Here is a 20,375-nt window from a genome sequence, read left to right as displayed (position 1 = left end):
GGGGTGGGGAGGGAGGATTGCAGAGGTATGCCCCGTCGACCGATCGATCGTGTTAAAAATTGCAAGGCCAGAGGCGTACCATCGTACCCGAGGATATCGACCCGGCCGTTTTTTTTTTCTTTCTTTTTTTTTTTTCGTTTCTTCTTATTATAGTACGGGGATCATAATTGATGATACGACGTTGCCGTAACTTTCGGCGCGAATCTCGCGCTTCATTATTCCTGCATCGCTGTATACATAGATGGATTCGCGGGATCTCTGTATATATGTATCTGACATTTTTGCGTTTACGGGTTATCGGCTTTACTTTGGTTACTTTCTTTTCCATTCTGCTTCCGTTCGCGCTTTGTTGCATGAAATAATGATGATGGAGAGGTCCTGATGCACAGATGCTAACAGCGTGACGTCAATCTTCCGCATCCGATGTATCAGACATGCCATTCTGGGATTATTATAGTCTTTGTAATATAGGAGACGTGCCGTGTTCGCGAATATTAAGAAAAATAATAAAATTTCAAAGAATCACGTTCGATAATTTCCACGATAGAAGCTACAACGTCCAATGATTTTTTTTATTTTTTTTTTTTAAACTTTAAATATACACAATGATATAATTTTATCTCTTCTTTAATCTTTTCAGTGATTTATAGGTCGTGTTTAATATAAGATCATAATTTTAGAACTCTAACAAGATATTTAATACTAAAAATCATAAAGCAAAAAAAAATCAGTTTATAATTCACTCTTAAAAAGAAATTAATTATTTTTCTATTTTGGATCCTGATAATAGAATAAATAGATCATTTTTCCTATCTCGACACAAAATTGTTAACTCTCCACGAGAAGGGCTAATAATCTAAAACTAAGTTGCCAGAAAAAATAATATCCTTTCTATGCAAAATTTATTCGACGAGGTTTACCCAGCGTCCCAATGGAAATAATGTATTCGATGTTTCACACGAACGGCACTTTTACAAAGTTCATACCTCGCTTGAATCCAATTTTCAATGACGATACCGCGGAGAGAAAGATTCATCAAAATTTTACTCCTGTTTAAATATGAGACGAGAGCGCGCCGTAATTATTAAACTGACCGCTGACTAATAAAACCGCGATGTAGCAAGGATCATTGTCTTTTTGTATAATTTCTGTCTTTTTTTTTTTTTTGTTATACTACTAGCAAAGTTAGTTGCTAAAATAGATTAATGTATTTTGGGAAAGCTTTCTCTTGACTCTGTACAAATGTACCTGGCCAGCCGGCGGCGTTTTGTTATGTGTATATACTCGCGAGTTTTGTTTAAACATCAACTTCGTTGAATCGTATAAAATTTCCCTTGCCGTATACTAAATTAAGCGCAGTAGAAAAAGTTAACCTAACTTTTCAATCATATAAATTTATAGTAATTTTTTGCGACTATTTGGTGTATTACAAAATACAAAATAACCATATTATTTGCGTAAAAAGTGGAATCACTAAATTTCATATTTCACGATCGCGTTCCACAGTATTTTCCTTTATTTTAAAATGACTGGTGTAATTAAAATTGTACAATTTAAAAGTCTTATACGTTATTATTTAATATTTTATTTTAACTATATATTTTCAATCTTTTAATATGAAATATAATAGTGTAATTATGTAAAATTTATTTCACATATGTTAATATCGTTTGAAAATGGAAATATAATTATAAGTAAAAAATTAATATATGTTGATTTAATATATATCAAATCTCATTATTCATAGACTTTAATTGTGTTACGTCATTAAAGAGTTCAACAGCAAAGTATTAATTACGGAACTCTCACATTGGAATATGATTAAATAGTAGCGAACTTTATAGCTAACAGCAGCTTATTTCTTTCTCTATTAGCTTTCCTTTTATATGAATATACAACTAATTTTTGGAAATCGCATTATATATTGTATAGTTCGCAAATACTTATTGTTGCATATTTTATTAATTAAAGCCGATTAAATTTCTTTTAATATAAATTCATTTTGAAACTGTCCAAGCATTTTTTACTGTTTACACAAATTGTTAGTCGGCAAAGTTATAAGTATAGAAATTAAATATCTCCGTAATTAGGTCAATTATCCAGCCTTTTTGCCGAAGGAAAATTACCTTGAAATTCGTCAAAAGAAATTTGTATCATTATTGAAATTGAATACGAAATACACATTGAATACATTTTCCTGTATATTCGCCGTGTAAAAAGTGCCAAATTTGCGCGAAATTTAATATCCTTTGCTCTCGCGTGGGGGATTGTCGTTAGCATGCTGTTTCTGCGAAACTTGCGCAAAAATAAAATAGAAAAACAAAAAAAAAAAAAAGGAGAATAACAAGCGCTACGGAAACCGTTCGCACTTTTTCGTTGGAAAATTTGTACTCGAGTTCGGTTGTACGCTCGTCGGCCATTAACGGAAACTTGGCGGAAATTCAATATTTCGCAAATTTACCAAATTCTACCGAAATTCAATTGCGATTAATGTCAGATACGGGGATATGCGCACACGCGCAAACGCACGAAAAGAGAGCACGAAATATCGACGCATTCTCTTGACAGATGACACTCCGCGCGCGCCGTACATTCTATACTGTATCGTATTTTTCCCCATGCTTATCATTTCATATCCGTTACGACGCATGATGAATCCTCGGTTATCCGCGATATCGATATAATGCCATTAGATTTTGAGCGATTCACGTTTGTCCGCGGCTCTATAAATAATCCTGATGACCGGCACCGGAGAGAATAACGTCGCGAAACGCTAATTGACGAGCCTGCGGTTGCAACACGCCTGAAAAAAAAAAAATGCGACGGCACTCGGATGATGCATTGTACCGGTTTAAAAAAAATATCGTCGGGATAAAGGTAAACACAGATCTGCAAACTCGTTTGACATGCAGTCTCTCTATTGCAATGTTTTCGTTAGAGACAGATTGATATCGGGCAGAGTAAATAGTCGCTGCTATTGCTAAATGTCTCTTTCTAGAAGCACTTTTAATATATACTAAATTTAGTATACATTTTGAATATTCAATATAATATTGAATAAAATTCAAGTGTAAATTGATATAATATTGAAGTTTACATTAAAAATTAATTAAGTTGACAGGAAACGCACGTGACAAAACTGCATCATTTCATGTAATTTTGAAGATTGTATGTTAAAAGTGAAGGATTCAAAAAAACTAAAGCTTGATAAAATTTAGTATATTGATATTAATTTAGTGCAATAAATTTCTATAAACGTAAATGTTTTACACATATTGTGATTTCCATAATAAATTAAGATTAACCCGCATAAATATGAAATTGAAGTCTACGATTAAGCTTCAACAAAATAATTTGTATACCGAAATAATTATGTAGATGTGGAAAACAGGGGGAGTGTGGGTGAAATTCTCTTCAAAGTCCGCTCGTTTGGATATGTTGCGGGATACCAAAGATTAATAGCTCCGAAGCACGAAAACCCACCACCCGTTTCTACGCAGATTGTCACAAGATTGGGAAAGCGAAGTTAGTAGCCGGCAAGCCGTAAAGCGGAGAGTGTTTTCGGATATTTGTTCGCGTTGTGCCCGTTTCAGTTAACTCGCATGCCCGAAACTTATCCGGTGAATTATAGCGCGAAACTTGGCGACGATTTTTACGTCGACTCGATCTGTCGTTCGTGTTTCTCACAGGCCAAGTTAGCGGTACGTAAGTTAGATCGTAAGAACTCGATTTCCGGACAACTGACTCGGTGGCGAAGTGGTCGATAGATTTCGCAAAATATCCCTATTCGTCTTTCATGTCTGCGTTTTGCTAGTCCTCGAACAACTTCGAGTGTGTTGATTCTTAAAGTTATCGTTAATCTAAAATACGATAAAAATAGAAAGAAAGATTAGTCGAAATAAATCTTACACTTTATTCTCTAATTTTAATGATAGATATTTCTTGACTAATTTAAAATTAATTTTAAAAATTTTTTTTTTTTTTTTTTTTTTTTCTTAAAAATAAAATATTACGAAGAAAAATCTATCATTGGAACTTATTATTATTTAATACATAAAATATTTTGATAATTAAAGTTTAAATTAAAAATCTGATGTAATAAAACTTATTAGACTCTAAGTAACGAGTAAGAGTTTATTTTCGAAAAATTGATTTTTTGAAATATTCCTTGTGATATTAAAATTTATTTAAATAATTTTGAGAAATCTGTGTAATTTCGATGTAAACACGCCAGACTTTAGTCATCCGATCACGTTTAGGAATAATTCCGCAATCAGAACACGGCCCAATATGCCAGAATTAATTCCGGCGTTGTAATTCGAATCGGGAGACGAAAGGATTACGTTCCGGAAAGGAGGCCGTTGATTGAATAGACATGAAATGATGTCACGTTTGCCATTGCCGTAGCATTCTGTTTCCTCGCTCGTGCGATAGAGCCGGATAACCTCGAAAGTGCCTTATTACCGGAAGTTTAAAACATTAAGCGAAACGCGAAACCGCGAGACGATTATTATATCCAGGATACAGTTTCGATCATTCGTATTTTCCCGCCGATCCCGCATTATCGCCATTTCCACGTTGATTGAGTGATTAACTTTCATAATAAGTTATGATATATATGTATATACAATATTGGTCAAAAGTATTGCTTATCATTGTTACAGAAACAGAGAAAATAATTATGTATTTAATTATAATAATAATTATGTATGTTTTTGTTTATCAAAGTAATGACTTCCCTTTTTCTATAAATAATGCAATACTTTTGACCAATACTGTATATATATATATACAGTATTATATATACATGAAATTTCCGGAATTTCTGCCCCTGGTTATTAGCTAAATTCTACTACGCTGGCCACAGTAACCGTTTTGCGGCCCTTCGCCGAGAATCGATGCGGCTTAATGCGCTCTGGAAGGTTTCCAGAAGTTTTCGTGCGCTCATCGTTATTATTGTACATTTCGTCTGCGCACGATGTGGATATACGATTAAAATCCACACGCCGCAACGGATTATGCTATTTTCCATCGCCCCCGATAACCACAACGCGACGCGATGCATAGCTAATGAGCGATCGATAGAAGCCGCAATCCCTTCGGCTACGATTACTTGGCCGCTCCTCCATCGAAGCCATCTGTACGCATAATGTTGATTACTGGTTACTTCATGCGATTTTCCTGTCATTGATATCTTTGATGTGAGTTTTATGGAAATAGTTTTATGGAACGCATAAAAGTTGTACGGTTACTTATATTTCGATCAGTTGGAGAATATTACCGCGATTCAATTTTTGCACTGAAAATATCACTTTCTCCTTAAATTTTTTGCTATTATTAATTAGTAGAATTAGTAATTAATAAACTAGAAAAAACAAATGGTTATCTTGCTAAAGATAAAATGTCACTTTAATTTATAATTAAAATGCATTTATTTGTTGTTAGAATCCCGTTGAAGTATAAGTATGTGTAATATCGAAAGTAAACAATTATGATTATATTGTGTATAATCACTGGCACAATCAAGGCAAATGAGAATCTGAGTGACGCATCTGGCCACTATCTAATCTTCGACTGCTTGCGATATCTCGCGCATGTCCGACAGGGAAGCGTAATGCAAATGACAGTTGGCAAGCAAACGTCATTCCGACTAAACGTGAAACGTGACAACAAAACGGCTGAGAACAATCAAGGATGATGCGATAAACTTATAACTCCGAATCGACAATCATATTAGATTGCAACGTATTTTGCAGTCCAATTAAAAAAAAAAAAACGGAAATCGTTTCGCGGCGACAACAGCTTGTTTCGACAGTCGAGCAATGCTAGAAATAAAAAAAAAAAAATTATACATGATATTTTTCTACCCCTATTGAGCTAGCCCCCCCACCTTGCAAAAATAAAAAAACAGATAGCGCACAATTATGAGCTATTTATGAGCTTTCATATCCCGCAAATTAAAAATTTTGAGCTCGTTGCACTGCGCAGGAATTTAATACTTTTGGTGGGGGGGCTGAGTCGATATCGACTATATATACATAAGTTTCAATACAATTATCTAAATTTATATTTCATTAATATCCAATTATAATATATATGTATATTTGTACTTCATTGAAGATGAAATCTAGTAATGGAATAGAAGAAGATATTGCAAAAGATTTGAGCCTATCATATATTTGGTAGAGAAGCGTGTATATTAGAGAGAGAAAATCGCTATAAAATTTCACCTATTGCGACAGATATTTCAATAGTTTCGATACAATCGACGTTTTAACCATCCTTTTCCTCTCGTTTTACGTGACAATACAGGTGGATTCTGGGATCTAGTCGGCTTCCAAACAATGCCGGAAATTTACAATGTTGGTTGAACGTTTACCTGCTGCGTCGTATGTTTAGAAGACAAAGAATAACAGGCCTGGAAAGAAGAAAGAGAGACGAGAAAGACGGAAAGCAAGAGATAAGACCGTCCAACAACATTGTTTCTTTCCTAGGAACATCCTTGTCGTTTTAAAGCCAGCTTCGCGCGGAAGCGCAGGGAAGCCTCCCCCTCCCCCCTTCAGTAATATTCCATCTCCGCTGGACGCACTGCTGATATAATCGGACGGTCAATCGTTATCTTGGGGTTTGTGTCTTGAAACTATGCACGAGAAATGGGAATCGATATAGGATCGCGTTGTGTCGACTCGGTCATGTCGTCGCCAGTCTAGATTGCATACCAGCAATTCCCGGCATTTGCAGAGGCAAATGGGATGCACCGATTTAAGATGGATGGATATCGCATTGTGATCGATGACGATTTGCCGGGCGAAACGATTAAATTAATTGCGATATAATATTTTCTGCGCTTTATCGCGTATATTTTAATATTTGATTTTATTCTTCCGTAAATGCCGGGATATTTTTAATTGCGTTGCAGAAAAACGGAAACAATATATTCGATAATATTCGATATTAATTGGTACGATATATACCATTAAAGAAAACAGCTGTTATTTTAACGCACGAAATATGCGAACGCCTCATTAATTTCTATCAATCAATCAGCGATACTCGTGTTTAATTAAGATTGTTTTTCATCGGAAGGGGAAAATTACGAGCGATATTTAATTGCATAGTTAAATAATCGTTGCGCGGGTATGGATCGCTCTTGGCTTGTTGAGATAATGATCATAACAATTATTATTTGACAAATTGTAAATACGCTTCGTATGTGAACTAAATTATTTTATAGCGAGATGAATGTTGGGGATATCGTAGCTTGAAAAACTTTTCGCTCGTTATTTAACATTATCGTCTTTTTTATCATCTTAAAATTTATTTCCTGGGGAATTTATCCAAAAAATAATACCCTTCTGCCTAAAATATCATCTCCCTCTCTGTAAAATTAATTTCAAGTAAGTTACACACACACATACACAGAGTAGCTTTCACTCCCGGCGAAACTTCCGACATTGAAATATCTCACTTTTTCTTTCCACTTGGCAAACGAAATGGCGAATGATTCAAACAGTATTCCATTACAACTCCATCGCTTAGAAATGGTTCTATCAGCCTGCGCACTATTGTTACTTTTAAAATAACCGCCTTTTCAAATAAAGGAAATATATGAAGATAAAGGGTACCAAATTTAATATTTTCAAAAATAAAATAATATATAAATTTAAAATATCTTATCTTTCACTTTTTGACGTGATGCAATTGTCGATATATATATTTATTATTACTTTCATATTTAATATTTAGGAATATTATAAATAGTGTATTTTTTTTTGCATGCGTTTATTCATTATTAATCTTTTTCTTAATTTACAATTATCTCAATTAAAATCTTTTCTTCTAGTCAACAAATGTTAAAACTATCAGAATTTGCAATTGTAAACTTGCGAGCAACCATTTTACAATACAATGAAAACCATTTTTATAACAAAATTAATATTGCGGTCAAATTTATTTTGTGAATGTTGGCGTTTAACATTTGAGTTATGCAATTTAAAAACTAAGTGCACTTTTGTATTATCTGTTTTATATTATGAATTTTTATTTTCTCTAAAAGAAATTACGGCATGGAAAAATATTAAAATTGTTTAACAATTCACACAAAGATACGAGGTCCTGCGTGTAGATTTTCATAAATATTCATAAAGAATCTATTTAAAAAATACAAAAATAATATTTCCGGAATAATAATATTAAAATACTCCATATGTTGTTAACAAAAACAATTCTATAAAGTTATTTTTTAAAATATTATTTTATATAATCGATAAATGTTATAAAGGAATGAATAAATGCAACTGGTTTTTAATCAACGATTCGAAGAGTAAAAGAGATCACAGATTTCGATTGTAAGTTTCAACGTGACGGCTGAAAAATATCAAATGTCAAAGAGGGAGGAATGGAAACTTTGCAAACATATGCTTCAATAATCGATCGTCGCGTTGTGCCGTCTGTGGTCTTTCCGTCCATCGGGCATAGTCGAACAAACGGATCCGTGAGCCCGCATGAATTTGCCCGGAGAATAGAATTTTCGATCAGTTTGGCTATGCAATGACGCCAGGGCCGTCGTGCCTGTCAACGACTTGTATCCGACTTGTCGTACGAATCTGCAGATCGCATTTCCCCCCGCGTAATCACCCGGTACGTCTTTCTAACGACGACTGTGAAATGTGCATGTCAACTATCGAGAGAAATACTTTTGATGTTTTGCCGATATATCATCGCGATTTTATTTTATTCATGAAGACATATGTGTTAGAATTTTCGAGAATTTATGATAAAATCGTTGCAAAGTACTCGGTCGTGAAATGTTTTAATTTATTTTTATATTGCATTTTTTTTTACGAGAAATTGCTCTTTTTATATCAATTATTCAGCTGTAAACACCCCAATGAAATAAACCTTTATCATCGATTATATTTGTGTATCTAGTAAAAATGAAACTTGCTATTATTAACAACTTGTTTCACAGAAATCACGATTAAAAGAATGATTAACTTTAATTGCGTGGAAAAATATTTCTTTCTAATTTTAATGGAAAAAAATTAGAGTTATTGAAAATGCACGAGTCGTTTAAATCTTTAGCATAAAATACGAGAATAAAATGATAAACGAGAAATGGCGAGGGTTAATTTAGAGACACAAAGTATCTTTAAACAGGATACGCTCTTTAGCCAATAAAATTTATAACCTTCTCGAGAAAGTCTCTTTATATATTACTTTTGAAATATGAATATTAATTTTAAAATTTTATGATGTAAAATGACGGATTCTGAAATATTATTACATCAAATTTTTTTCTGACATAAAAATCGTGTATTGCTCGTACAGTTTTTCTGCCCTCGTATTATTCACTTAATGAATTAGTAGCTGTGAAATTGATACTACTTACACACACAGCATTACGTGCATGATTACCGCTAAATTGACCGTTGCACTAATAGTTACTATTTATGCTATTGGATTCCCCGAAACCCATTATCGACGCATTTACGTAACAATCGCGATGAAATTAGTCTTTATGCATAGTAAAGTAGACGGCTCGAACAATATTCAAAATTGCATCAATTGTATTTTCTAGAGTTGTCCGATGGACAAATTTCATCGGCTATCCCTTTGCTTAAATATCACAATTAGAGAAAGATAAATAGGGCATTTAAAAAACATTGCTTTATTAACATGCGTATGTATATATTACGCAGCATTTGCGTACTCCGATATTAGTAATATCAATTTTTTAGCCATTATATATCCGAGCGAGTCCACGTGTTTTATATCGAAATGTATATCGTTGTACTTTGTTTCAATGTACCATAATTAATTAATGTAACATGATAGTAGTATATATAATTTCATTTATTTTACATTTGAAACTATTTGCTAAATACTATAAAGTCAATTTATATAATTGGCATATACAATTTCAGATTGGAAATATATCAGAATATGTATCATATATTCGCGCGTGCATTACTTTATTAGTTAAATCTGGAAAAATTACGATATAAATCTTTTTAACATAATAAATTTTATTTTACATTTCGTTTTGGAGTGATCTTTATTCAAGATAAAATAACATCGTTATTTGAAATCTTCGATATGGCCAGACATCTCGTGATAATGCAGTTTAATGAACGATCGATTTAATCTCGAAATGAATAACTGATATTATCGTAGGAAATTGCGCCCGCAATCTCTGTTTTACGCACGTGCAATCGATTAGTTGGAAAGTTTTGAAATTGTCTCAGAAATAGGATCCCTCGGTCAGTCGCACTTCATTGCATTATCGACGTCGTCCTCGTCTCAACATCGTATTATGTCGTAATATAGCTCGTCAAAGGTATTATACACATTGTGTATTCGGGCATGCTACAAGTTCCGCGCGAGAGACGTGCGATGACTTCCGGCAAATCGATTCGTGTATTATTTATCGGGCCCCAACCTGCATAGCGTCTTCTCTTCGGAAATAGATACTTTAGACCGGAAGCTTACCGTGAGAAGAAATATTCACGAGCTTTTTTCTTTGACGAATCTTGGCAGGTTTTTAGGAGAAAAGTCACCCCTTTGTGAATTTCATTGTTTTTATTATTATTCAAGATTAGAGATTAAAACTTTATTCCGTGAAATTATAAAAAATGGAAAATATTCGAACTGTCAATAATGTTTTAAAAACAGAATAAATATTATATCCACAGAAAAATATGAAATTTTATTTCCGATAATTTTTGATATATCTTTTCTAGTTTCGCCAGTGCTTTACAAACTTCAAAAATTAATTATAAAAAGAGGAAATGTGTATGACAAAATTTCACGTGTATGCTCCAGAAATATAACAAGTTTTATCAAGTTCAGAGACAGACAGTTCGTGAAGAGATAAATCAGAGCACCGCTGTGCGATCTCGTCTGTCGTGTTCGGGAATGGATTAGTGAATGTCAGGGCTGAATGCGAAATGCTCTTTGAAGATTCAATGAAGGATGATAGATCTGGTGGATCGCGGTAATGCTCCGACAGCCGTTGAAAGTGGTTGCACGAACAGATGCGCGACTTTGCTCGAATTTCCTTCTGACTGTGCATGATTTTAAAATTCTAAGAATCTCGAAAGAGCGTCTTTCAAACTTCTTTAATCTAAAGTCAGATATAGGGGAAAATAATCGAGCTTTAATAAAATTATATTATTTTATTAATTTATATATCTCGAATTCACGATAAAAGCTTGTGAATTGATATTGAGGGATGACTGGCGGAGATCGAATAAAGGATCAAAGAGATAAAAAATATATTAAAAACGTATATAAAATATATAAAAAATATATAAAAAGAAAAAATAAATTTAAAATAATATAACTCAACATATATATACTTTACGTTTAAAAATATGTGATCTACTTTAGTTGAAAGTACCAACCATCTTGACATACTTATTCGACGATTGCGGTCTTTAGTTTAAACCCAACCGGCGCGAAACTTTTTTAATGCGCGTGTTTTATAAGATGTATTAGACATCAGGATTTCAACAACCATAAGTTCTGCTCCACCGAATCCTCGAGGAAACGCGCTTTCAGCACATTTCAGACAACTTTCCTGCGTAATTTAATCTTATTAGCGTGTTTTACGTTAATTAGATTCATAATGATAATTGGAAAAGATTTATAAGGAGATTTTACAAGGGATTTGCACAGAGAGAAAGAAGGTTAATTTTTATTTCGTCATTTCCGCAATATTTTCTGAAAGCTCGATCGCTTCTAGATCTTGTAACAACTGAGATGAATTGTAACATCTCGTACACTTAATTAGTCGAGGGCCCCGCTCTAATATGGAGACGATCCAAGCAGCTCTGTGCTAACCGACACCACCGTGTTTTGCTACTGCTGTTTACGGCTATGTGTTGTAACACGCCGTCGTAGAATGTCCTGGATTTGCGGATGGCATTCCGTACATTCCGGGCTGTACCGGGCGGGATTTAATGCAGCGCTTTAATCCAAAGCAAATGTAACTATATATTTAAACAGTCGTCAGTATTAGATAGTCGCCGTAATCTCGAATAATCTGTTGACGAGCGCTATTAACTATCCACATACCACGCATATATTCCGCGCTACGCCTCGATACTATCATATTCCCTCGCTTTCAGTTATTATCACGAATTCCCCTCCGGGGAATACTTGATGGCAAAAGTTTGGTCCAATTTTTCAAGCTGAAAATTGGTAATGAAATTTTGCGTTAACTTCATATGGAAAACTTGAACGGAAAGTTAATGGAGGATTAACTTCCGAGATAGTTAACTTGGAAAATTGCCTGAAGTTACAACGAGTTCCTTTTCAGCTTTCCCCCTCTCTTTCTCTCTCTCTCTCTCTTTCTTTTCACAAGATATATGTGTGTCAACGTAAAACAATGACGGTAACTTAAGATGGATCAGTCTCGCTTTAGACTTTAGATTCGAAGATGCCATATTTCGTATCTTGTCTAAAAGAGTGCATGAGAGACATTCCATTTCTCGTATTTGACAGCGCCTTATGAAAGTCCTGTGTATATATATATCACGAATCGCTTCTTCTATTTACATTCCTGCGGCTCTTCCGCGGGAAGGAAGGCATGCCCGTGTTTACGCGAATTTAGTGCAGGACGTACCGAAACAGAGCGCTGTATAAGTGTTGAATCTAAGTTCTCGGATTCAGGCGAGCGCGAACTCGAAACACGTGCATGACTCTCCTACTCTCGATCGCTGTGCAAAACTATTCGGAATCGGATTTGAAGTAATCAGAGATCCGAGAACAAAGACTAAATAGAGATCAAAACTACTTTGATATTCGATAGAAACTCTACTTATATATATATATTCATTTAGAGCGATTATATAATATATATTAAATTATCTTGCCCTTGTGCTAATTTTGTCTAAAATAGGAAGTAACAAAATTATGCATTCCATTTTTATAAAAGGTAACACACCTCCAATTTTGTCGCCACTTAAATATGTTGTAGGAGAGATTTTTCTGAGTAATTCCCCGCAGGAAATATAAATGGGGGACAGCATTGGTTTAAAAGATATAACAAATTAAAGTTTCACAGTTTTAATGCTTTTTCTCAGGTATTATAAAGTAATATTAAGAAAAGAAAGTTTGTGTACGTTGTATTTGTTATAGAGCAGACGAGAACGTATTTGTTTACATTTACTGGATAGGTACATGGTCATGGATATTTTGTCAATAATGTGTTTCACCTATTTCTCGCAGTTCGTTAACAGCTTTCAACATGATAACTACACGAATTTGTGAGTCTTATCTTGAAAAATATTTATTGAATGCGTGGGTGGGGGAGGGGCTCCGTCTCTCCCCCTGCACTCTAACCCCGAAAAAATCTAGCCTAACTCAATCCAACTTTACTTTTAAAATTGAAAATAGGTTTGGGTTAGGTTAGAATTTTTTCGGAGTGAGGGTGCAGGGGGAGCGGCTCCGCCCCTCCCTCGCCCACACATAAATATCATAAACAGTTTTCTTCAATGAAAAAATAACAAACTATACAGCATACACATACTTTAATATCAAATTTCAATTTGTTATATCTTCTAAACCAATGCCGTCCCCCACTTATTTCTTGCGAGAAATTAGTCAGAAGAACCTACAACATATTTAAGTGGTGATAAAATCGGAGTGTGTTACCTTTTATGCAGTTTTACCTCAATTTTTTTTATTATACTTTAAAAAATTTCATTTTCATCCATCTCTTTTTTATTACGTATTAAAATGGAAATTAATACATAAGAATGATAATTATTTGTTTGTGAGGTTTCTTGCTCCGCGAAGATATTAATTATAGAATCAAGTAGATTACAGAATCAATAGTTTGATATATTCTGTGACTCTCATGTGTAATTGTGGAGCGCTTTCCAGGTTACATAGAGAAATTTAATTGTCTATCTCTCAGACGTTCGATTGATCAATGGAAATGCCATAGTGATTAAATATGTAGCCTTTACACACAGTGACATTTAGCCCCGTTTCAGCTTCTCGATTAATGAGCTAACTCGAAGTGGTTTGTTACAAAGAGCTATTCCTGATTAATTATCGATTTTTAATAAATAAAAGCACGCGATAATTCACCAATAATAAAACAACCGTAGAGTTTTTCGCTTGCCGGATATAAAAAGAGCGGCCGATTTGTAACATAAAACCGCTTTCGTTTACTCGACCCTTAATTTACTCCTCTCCGCGATCATCACGTGCAGCGACGACGGCGTCGCCGACGGTGTCGCTCGTCAACGTAACACGCGACTCTCTCGCGCTTCCCCAGGTGCAGCAGGTGTATTGTAACTATATGCGAATACACCGCATTCCGGCGATTCCGCGTTTGGTGTTACGCGGTGACACGGTATATTGACTGAGGGTGGATCGCGCGCCTCCTCGTTCCCCCCCGACTGATTTGGCGCGGCTGCGCAAATCTGGGGGGGGCCCTCGCGCGCGTCGCGCGACGCGGCCTCTCTCTTCATATACCTTACCCATTGCTTTCCCTGCGTACGTATCGCACGTATAGAGAGAGCCGTGCTTTTGCCCCGCGTATATAGGACTCTTGGCCACCGCCACCGCCACCGGTTGTCGTCGACGCCGACGTCGGATCTCTCCCTCTTCTCGATCCTCTGTCTCTGTCATCCGTTATCCCCTCTCTCTCTCTTTCTCATCTCTTCCCGCTCTCGCTTCCGCGATTCTTCGTTCCGTTTACCCGATCTGTCAATAATGTGTTTCACCTATTTCTCGCAGTTCGTTAACAGCTTTCAACATGATAACTACACGAATTTGTGAGTCTTATCTTGAAAAATATTTATTGAATGCGTGGGTGGGGGAGGGGCTCCGTCTCTCCCCCTGCACTCTAACCCCGAAAAAATCTAGCCTAACTCAATCCAACTTTACTTTTAAAATTGAAAATAGGTTTGGGTTAGGTTAGAATTTTTTCGGAGTGAGGGTGCAGGGGGAGCGGCTCCGCCCCTCCCTCGCCCACACATAAATATCATAAACAGTTTTCTTCAATGAAAAAATAACAAACTATACAGCATACACATACTTTAATATCAAATTTCAATTTGTTATATCTTCTAAACCAATGCCGTCCCCCACTTATTTCTTGCGAGAAATTAGTCAGAAGAACCTACAACATATTTAAGTGGTGATAAAATCGAAGTGTGTTACTTTTTATGCAGTTTTACCTCAATTTTTTTTATTATACTTTAAAAAATTTCATTTTCATCCATCTCTTTTTTATTACGTATTAAAATGGAAATTAATACATAAGAATGATAATTATTTGTTTGTGAGGTTTCTTGCTCCGCGAAGATATTAATTATAGAATCAAGTAGATTACAGAATCAATAGTTTGATATATTCTGTGACTCTCATGTGTAATTGTGGAGCGCTTTCCAGGTTACATAGAGAAATTTAATTGTCTATCTCTCAGACGTTCGATTGATCAATGGAAATGCCATAGTGATTAAATATGTAGCCTTTACACACAGTGACATTTAGCCCCGTTTCAGCTTCTCGATTAATGAGCTAACTCGAAGTGGTTTGTTACAAAGAGCTATTCCTGATTAATTATCGATTTTTAATAAATAAAAGCACGCGATAATTCACCAATAATAAAACAACCGTAGAGTTTTTCGCTTGCCGGATATAAAAAGAGCGGCCGATTTGTAACATAAAACCGCTTTCGTTTACTCGACCCTTAATTTACTCCTCTCCGCGATCATCACGTGCAGCGACGACGGCGTCGCCGACGGTGTCGCTCGTCAACGTAACACGCGACTCTCTCGCGCTTCCCCAGGTGCAGCAGGTGTATTGTAACTATATGCGAATACACCGCATTCCGGCGATTCCGCGTTTGGTGTTACGCGGTGACACGGTATATTGACTGAGGGTGGATCGCGCGCCTCCTCGTTCCCCCCCGACTGATTTGGCGCGGCTGCGCAAATCTGGGGGGGGCCCTCGCGCGCGTCGCGCGACGCGGCCTCTCTCTTCATATACCTTACCCATTGCTTTCCCTGCGTACGTATCGCACGTATAGAGAGAGCCGTGCTTTTGCCCCGCGTATATAGGACTCTTGGCCACCGCCACCGCCACCGGTTGTCGTCGACGCCGACGTCGGATCTCTCCCTCTTCTCGATCCTCCGTCTCTGTCATCCGTTATCCCCTCTCTCTCTCTCTCTCTTTCTCATCTCTTCCCGCTCTCGCTTCCGCGATTCTTCGTTCCGTTTACCCGATCGCTCTTTTCTCGTTTCTGCGCACACGTGTAGACGATCCGAGTTTTACGCCGCGATAGAAGCATGTCGATGACAGACTTACTGATACGTCGGTGCCGGCCCGCGCGGAGATAACGCGTTGCCCCGCACACAGTGCGCGGAATCGACGCGCGTGATACGATTCCTGCGCGGCGGGAATTCGCCAGAAGCGAACGGAAGCGGGTGACGCGAGGAAGTGTCGGCGGCGAAAGGAATCGTCGTTGAGGACAGATCTGTTGGTGAACCGCTTCTCTCTCCCAGTGACTCGTGTATTACCGCATTCGTTTTTGCATGTGTGCGTGTGTGAGAGTGTGTGTGCGCGCGCGCGAGACATTGGTGCGGAGATAAATACACGTCGTCCTCTCCCGAAGGCTGTACATGTGAAAGTGCCGTGTCGGAAGCGGTAAATAACCAGGTGATACCGTTGGCGGGTGGCACCGGTTGGTGGGTGGACAGTTCCTCTCTAGGTCTGTGGATTCTCCGTCGTCGGCTTCATCGGACCGGCTCGTTTATGTGATGTGAATGTGGTTTAATGGTTGATCCGCTAAAACTATTCTGGGTTATTACCAACAGCACCTACCTAGGTACGTTCGAACTTTGTCTCGTGTAAAGAGTCCCGCGGGGAAAATGGGACACGATTACACGCCCGTTTGTGTTTATGCGTTCGAGTACGGGTGTCGGAAGAGTAATTCAAACCGATCCAGCATTGCGTGTAGTGTGACAAAATCTGCGATTGCTATTGAATTTTAATTTGAACGTAGATATTAAAAATTCTCGTGTCCCGTTTTCTCTGCAAGATCTCTAATATCGTGCAATAAGTGTGTCATCATTGAAATTGTGTTAAATATTCGTAAGATATCAATATTTTAGAGAAATCTTGCTAGAGAAGAGAGCAGAAAAAAACATTCTCTCTTGAAGAAAAAAAAAATTGTTAGTATTTATCAGATACCGTTTTCCGAGGATGAAATTTTATTATAACAATATCATTTTTAATTACCTGCACGTATCTATTCGTGTTGGTTATAGATATCTGTCGATCATATGATTATCGAGGCTATGATGCAGCATTAATCTTCTCTTCTTAATATGTCGTTAGCGATACAAATATATTCGATAACTAATTATTCTTCTAATAGCTATAGACAAACAGCGAAGCTTTTTCAATCCGAGATGCTTTCAGTCTTATACCCGATGCGTTCAAAAAAAATTCCTTCAAAAAATTTCCAGACTCGTGCAATGAAACATTGACTTCTATAGATAAACAAAATTTTATTATTTACTTTTCTACATACATCCCCCTCTCGCCACACAGTAGAACGTTCGTAGAACCGCTAGAAGGCCTTGGAAAACTTCTTTTGGGAAATCGAATTTAATTGCTCCGTCCCAACGCGTTGAATTGCCTTCACATCTTTGTAGCGAGTCCCTTTCATCGTTAATTTTATCTTGGGGAACAAAAAAAGTCGGCAAGTGCTAAATCTGGTGAATACGGCGAGTTTTTTTTTGGACCAAAAATTGGGAGACGATGATTGGCAAATGCGCGGATGCGTTGTCATGGAAATGAAACCATTCACCCGATTGGTAAAACTCGGGCCTAAAACATCGAATTCGCTTCAAAAGTCGATCCATAACATCTCCATTCTCCATTCTTGAAATCGTGACAATGCAAAAAGAACAAACAATCTTTCAATGTACACTACCCAAAAACTGCTGCACCTAATATAACGAAAAAATTATGGGAGGCTCAGAAAGATTGATACTATCTAGTTCCAGTATTGATTGAGAGATAGTACGTCTTTAAAAAGAAATCAGTCTGGGAACTTTTTGAACGCACCGGGTACAATAATATCGTATTCAGATTCGATATGATAAAGACGCGGAAAAAAGGGGTTTCTTATCGAGAGATTACTATCACTGAGAAAACAGTGCGATATATCGACATGTACGCAGAGTCTCTGTTTGAAGGTTGGCTACACGTTTGATATTTCCGCAATCTATTCTGCCGTTACACACATATCCCGTTCGTAACACGATCGCGGCGAGATCAGAGCACAGGGGAGTGTTTTTTGCAGCTCGCGAATCGACAAAAACAAGCTCGTCGGCATCTCGCGGAATGTTGCCGAGTGGTTATCGACGGAAAACTGACGGCGCCGGAGCCACTCGGCTTTGTGAAATTCGCTACCGTACTTCGCACAGTCTCGTTTTTGCGCCCGAGGAGAGAAGCTACCGCGAATTCCAAACATTTTTAGATGTTTAGAGAACCGCATCTCTCTCTCTCTCTCTCTCGAACGGGGGATGCTCGACTTTCGACTTGATCTCGAATTTCAACGTCTCGCGAGATCTCGCGAAACCTCGCGAAACTTGGTAGCATTTTCGCGAAACAATGGCGCATTTTCATGACAAACGCGACACTTGTGTCGCGCACTTTGCATGCGAATCATGCACACGCCGACAAATTGCTCGCGCGCGATCTGACGAATTAAACGCGCGCCCGCGGGGGCGCGAAACAAGAGCGCGTTTGATTCAGCGGGAAATCAAGTCATAGAGAGCTTTTCTTCCCACCCCTCCTCTCCTCATTTCTCTGTGCATTCTCCTCGCAAAATCACATCGCCGCATCTGCAATCGAAGCCGTACAATCGCGACTCTCTATATACAATATTGAACCGCTGCACGCGGTTATTAAGAGTTACGTTCTGGATATATCCAGAAGCGGCTGCGAGAGAATGGTGGATAGACTGGCGGAGACTGCAGTCCATTTCCTCCAATTTTGTCGCCATACGATATTTCCAACTACGACCGATGGGAGTTAACGTATTCCGTATAGTTCTCTCTGCGACGAGTGTCCTCGCGTGCAAAGCGAAATTGCGCTTCGCGAATTTTATTTCGATATTCCCGTCTCCTCTCTCGCCTAGATTACAAATTCATGTTAAATCCTTGTTCTCGACGATCGACGAATCATCAAGTTTTCCTACCTCGACGATTATTAAGAATTTCTCGAATATCCCCCCGCGGATCGTTATGATCCTTTCGGTTTTAAATTTCGTTTTCAACCTCTCGTAACCACGGAGAGATGTGTCAGCGCATTCCTATGAATACGAGAGACTGCAATACGTTTCGCGAAATATAATACGTTTTACGCAAATTAACTCGAAGCGATAGTCGCGTCCCGTGGATATCTCGTTGCCTCTGCCGGAATACAGATTGATGCTGAATCTTCGTGCCGGATTGCCAACAGGTGATCAACGGGTTAACGAGGGAGGAAGCGCTTAAGTTCCAGAAGGCACTCTGCCAGTCCTCTTCTTTCGCGATCTTTACGCGAAAAGTTGGCAGGTTTTCTGAACTTTTCCCCTCTCGGCAAGTCATTATCGGATGTATACGGGTGCTCGTTTGCCCTTTCGAAAGAGGCACCGCAAGATCACCGCAGGTTCCAAGCGGAAATTTATCCTTCTCTCTCTCTCTCTCTCTTGTTCTCTCGCTATACCAATGAACTTTGCACGTGGTCTCGCTGAAAAATTCACGATAGAGGAAATATCGGGGCACGATCGCGTTTTTTATCATATTTAAGCCTATCGATGGTCATCTTGACACAGGACTTCTTTACGGAGATACGCGCGGACGAGAGTTAAAATTTAAGTACGTTTTCCATTTAAATTTAACCGATAATCGCGCCAGGTCGACGTTAAGCCGTCCTAAATTTTAAACGCAGACGGCGCATAGCTCGGGCTTACCGTCACTTACCGAGAATAGCCGAGATATATCATTAGCGTAGAAAACAAGGAAGCGAAGGAGGATGTTCTTTATCGTGTGAAAATTACTGAGGAGGTAAATTACAAGTACACACATGTACTTGTAATTCTTACGAGGAAACTGTCATTTACGCGACAGAAGCTTGTTAATAATAAAACATAATAGCTTAAGGATTTTTTAGGTTGTACAATAGTAGCAAAAATTTATCAAAATTAAAAACAAAAACATATTTCTTACGTTTATAAACTTATGTTTGAAAAATCAAATAAATAAATCCGGATTATAAAAAGAATTAAAATATCACAAAATAATATGATTTTTGATGTTTTTCCTAATTTATGACAAAAACTTTTGATCGTGAATACT

The 20,375-nt window shown here is 37.3% G+C and overlaps 1 protein-coding gene across 4 annotated transcripts in view; it reads left to right on the top strand.

Moving 5' to 3' along the window:
- Positions 1-20,375, top strand: part of LOC115241810 (neural-cadherin-like) — a 196,753-nt gene that overhangs the window by 91,842 nt on the left and 84,536 nt on the right. The window contains exon 1 of one of the 4 annotated variants that reach the window (XM_029817742.1): positions 16,065-16,849. The exons of the other annotated variants lie outside the window; for them this stretch is intronic. Within the exon in view, the coding sequence (XP_029673602.1) occupies positions 16,798-16,849 (52 nt within the window). The 5' untranslated portion in view covers positions 16,065-16,797. Of the gene's footprint in view, positions 1-16,064; positions 16,850-20,375 lie in introns of those variants that run through there. 4 annotated transcript variants of the gene reach the window in all.

The sequence above is a fragment of the Formica exsecta genome, unplaced genomic scaffold, assembly GCF_003651465.1.
Source record: "Formica exsecta isolate Colony F162 unplaced genomic scaffold, ASM365146v1 scaffold512, whole genome shotgun sequence".
NCBI lineage: Eukaryota > Metazoa > Arthropoda > Insecta > Hymenoptera > Formicidae > Formica > Formica exsecta.
Note: the sequence above shows the minus strand (reverse complement) of the source record. Positions and strands in the feature narration are given on the sequence as shown.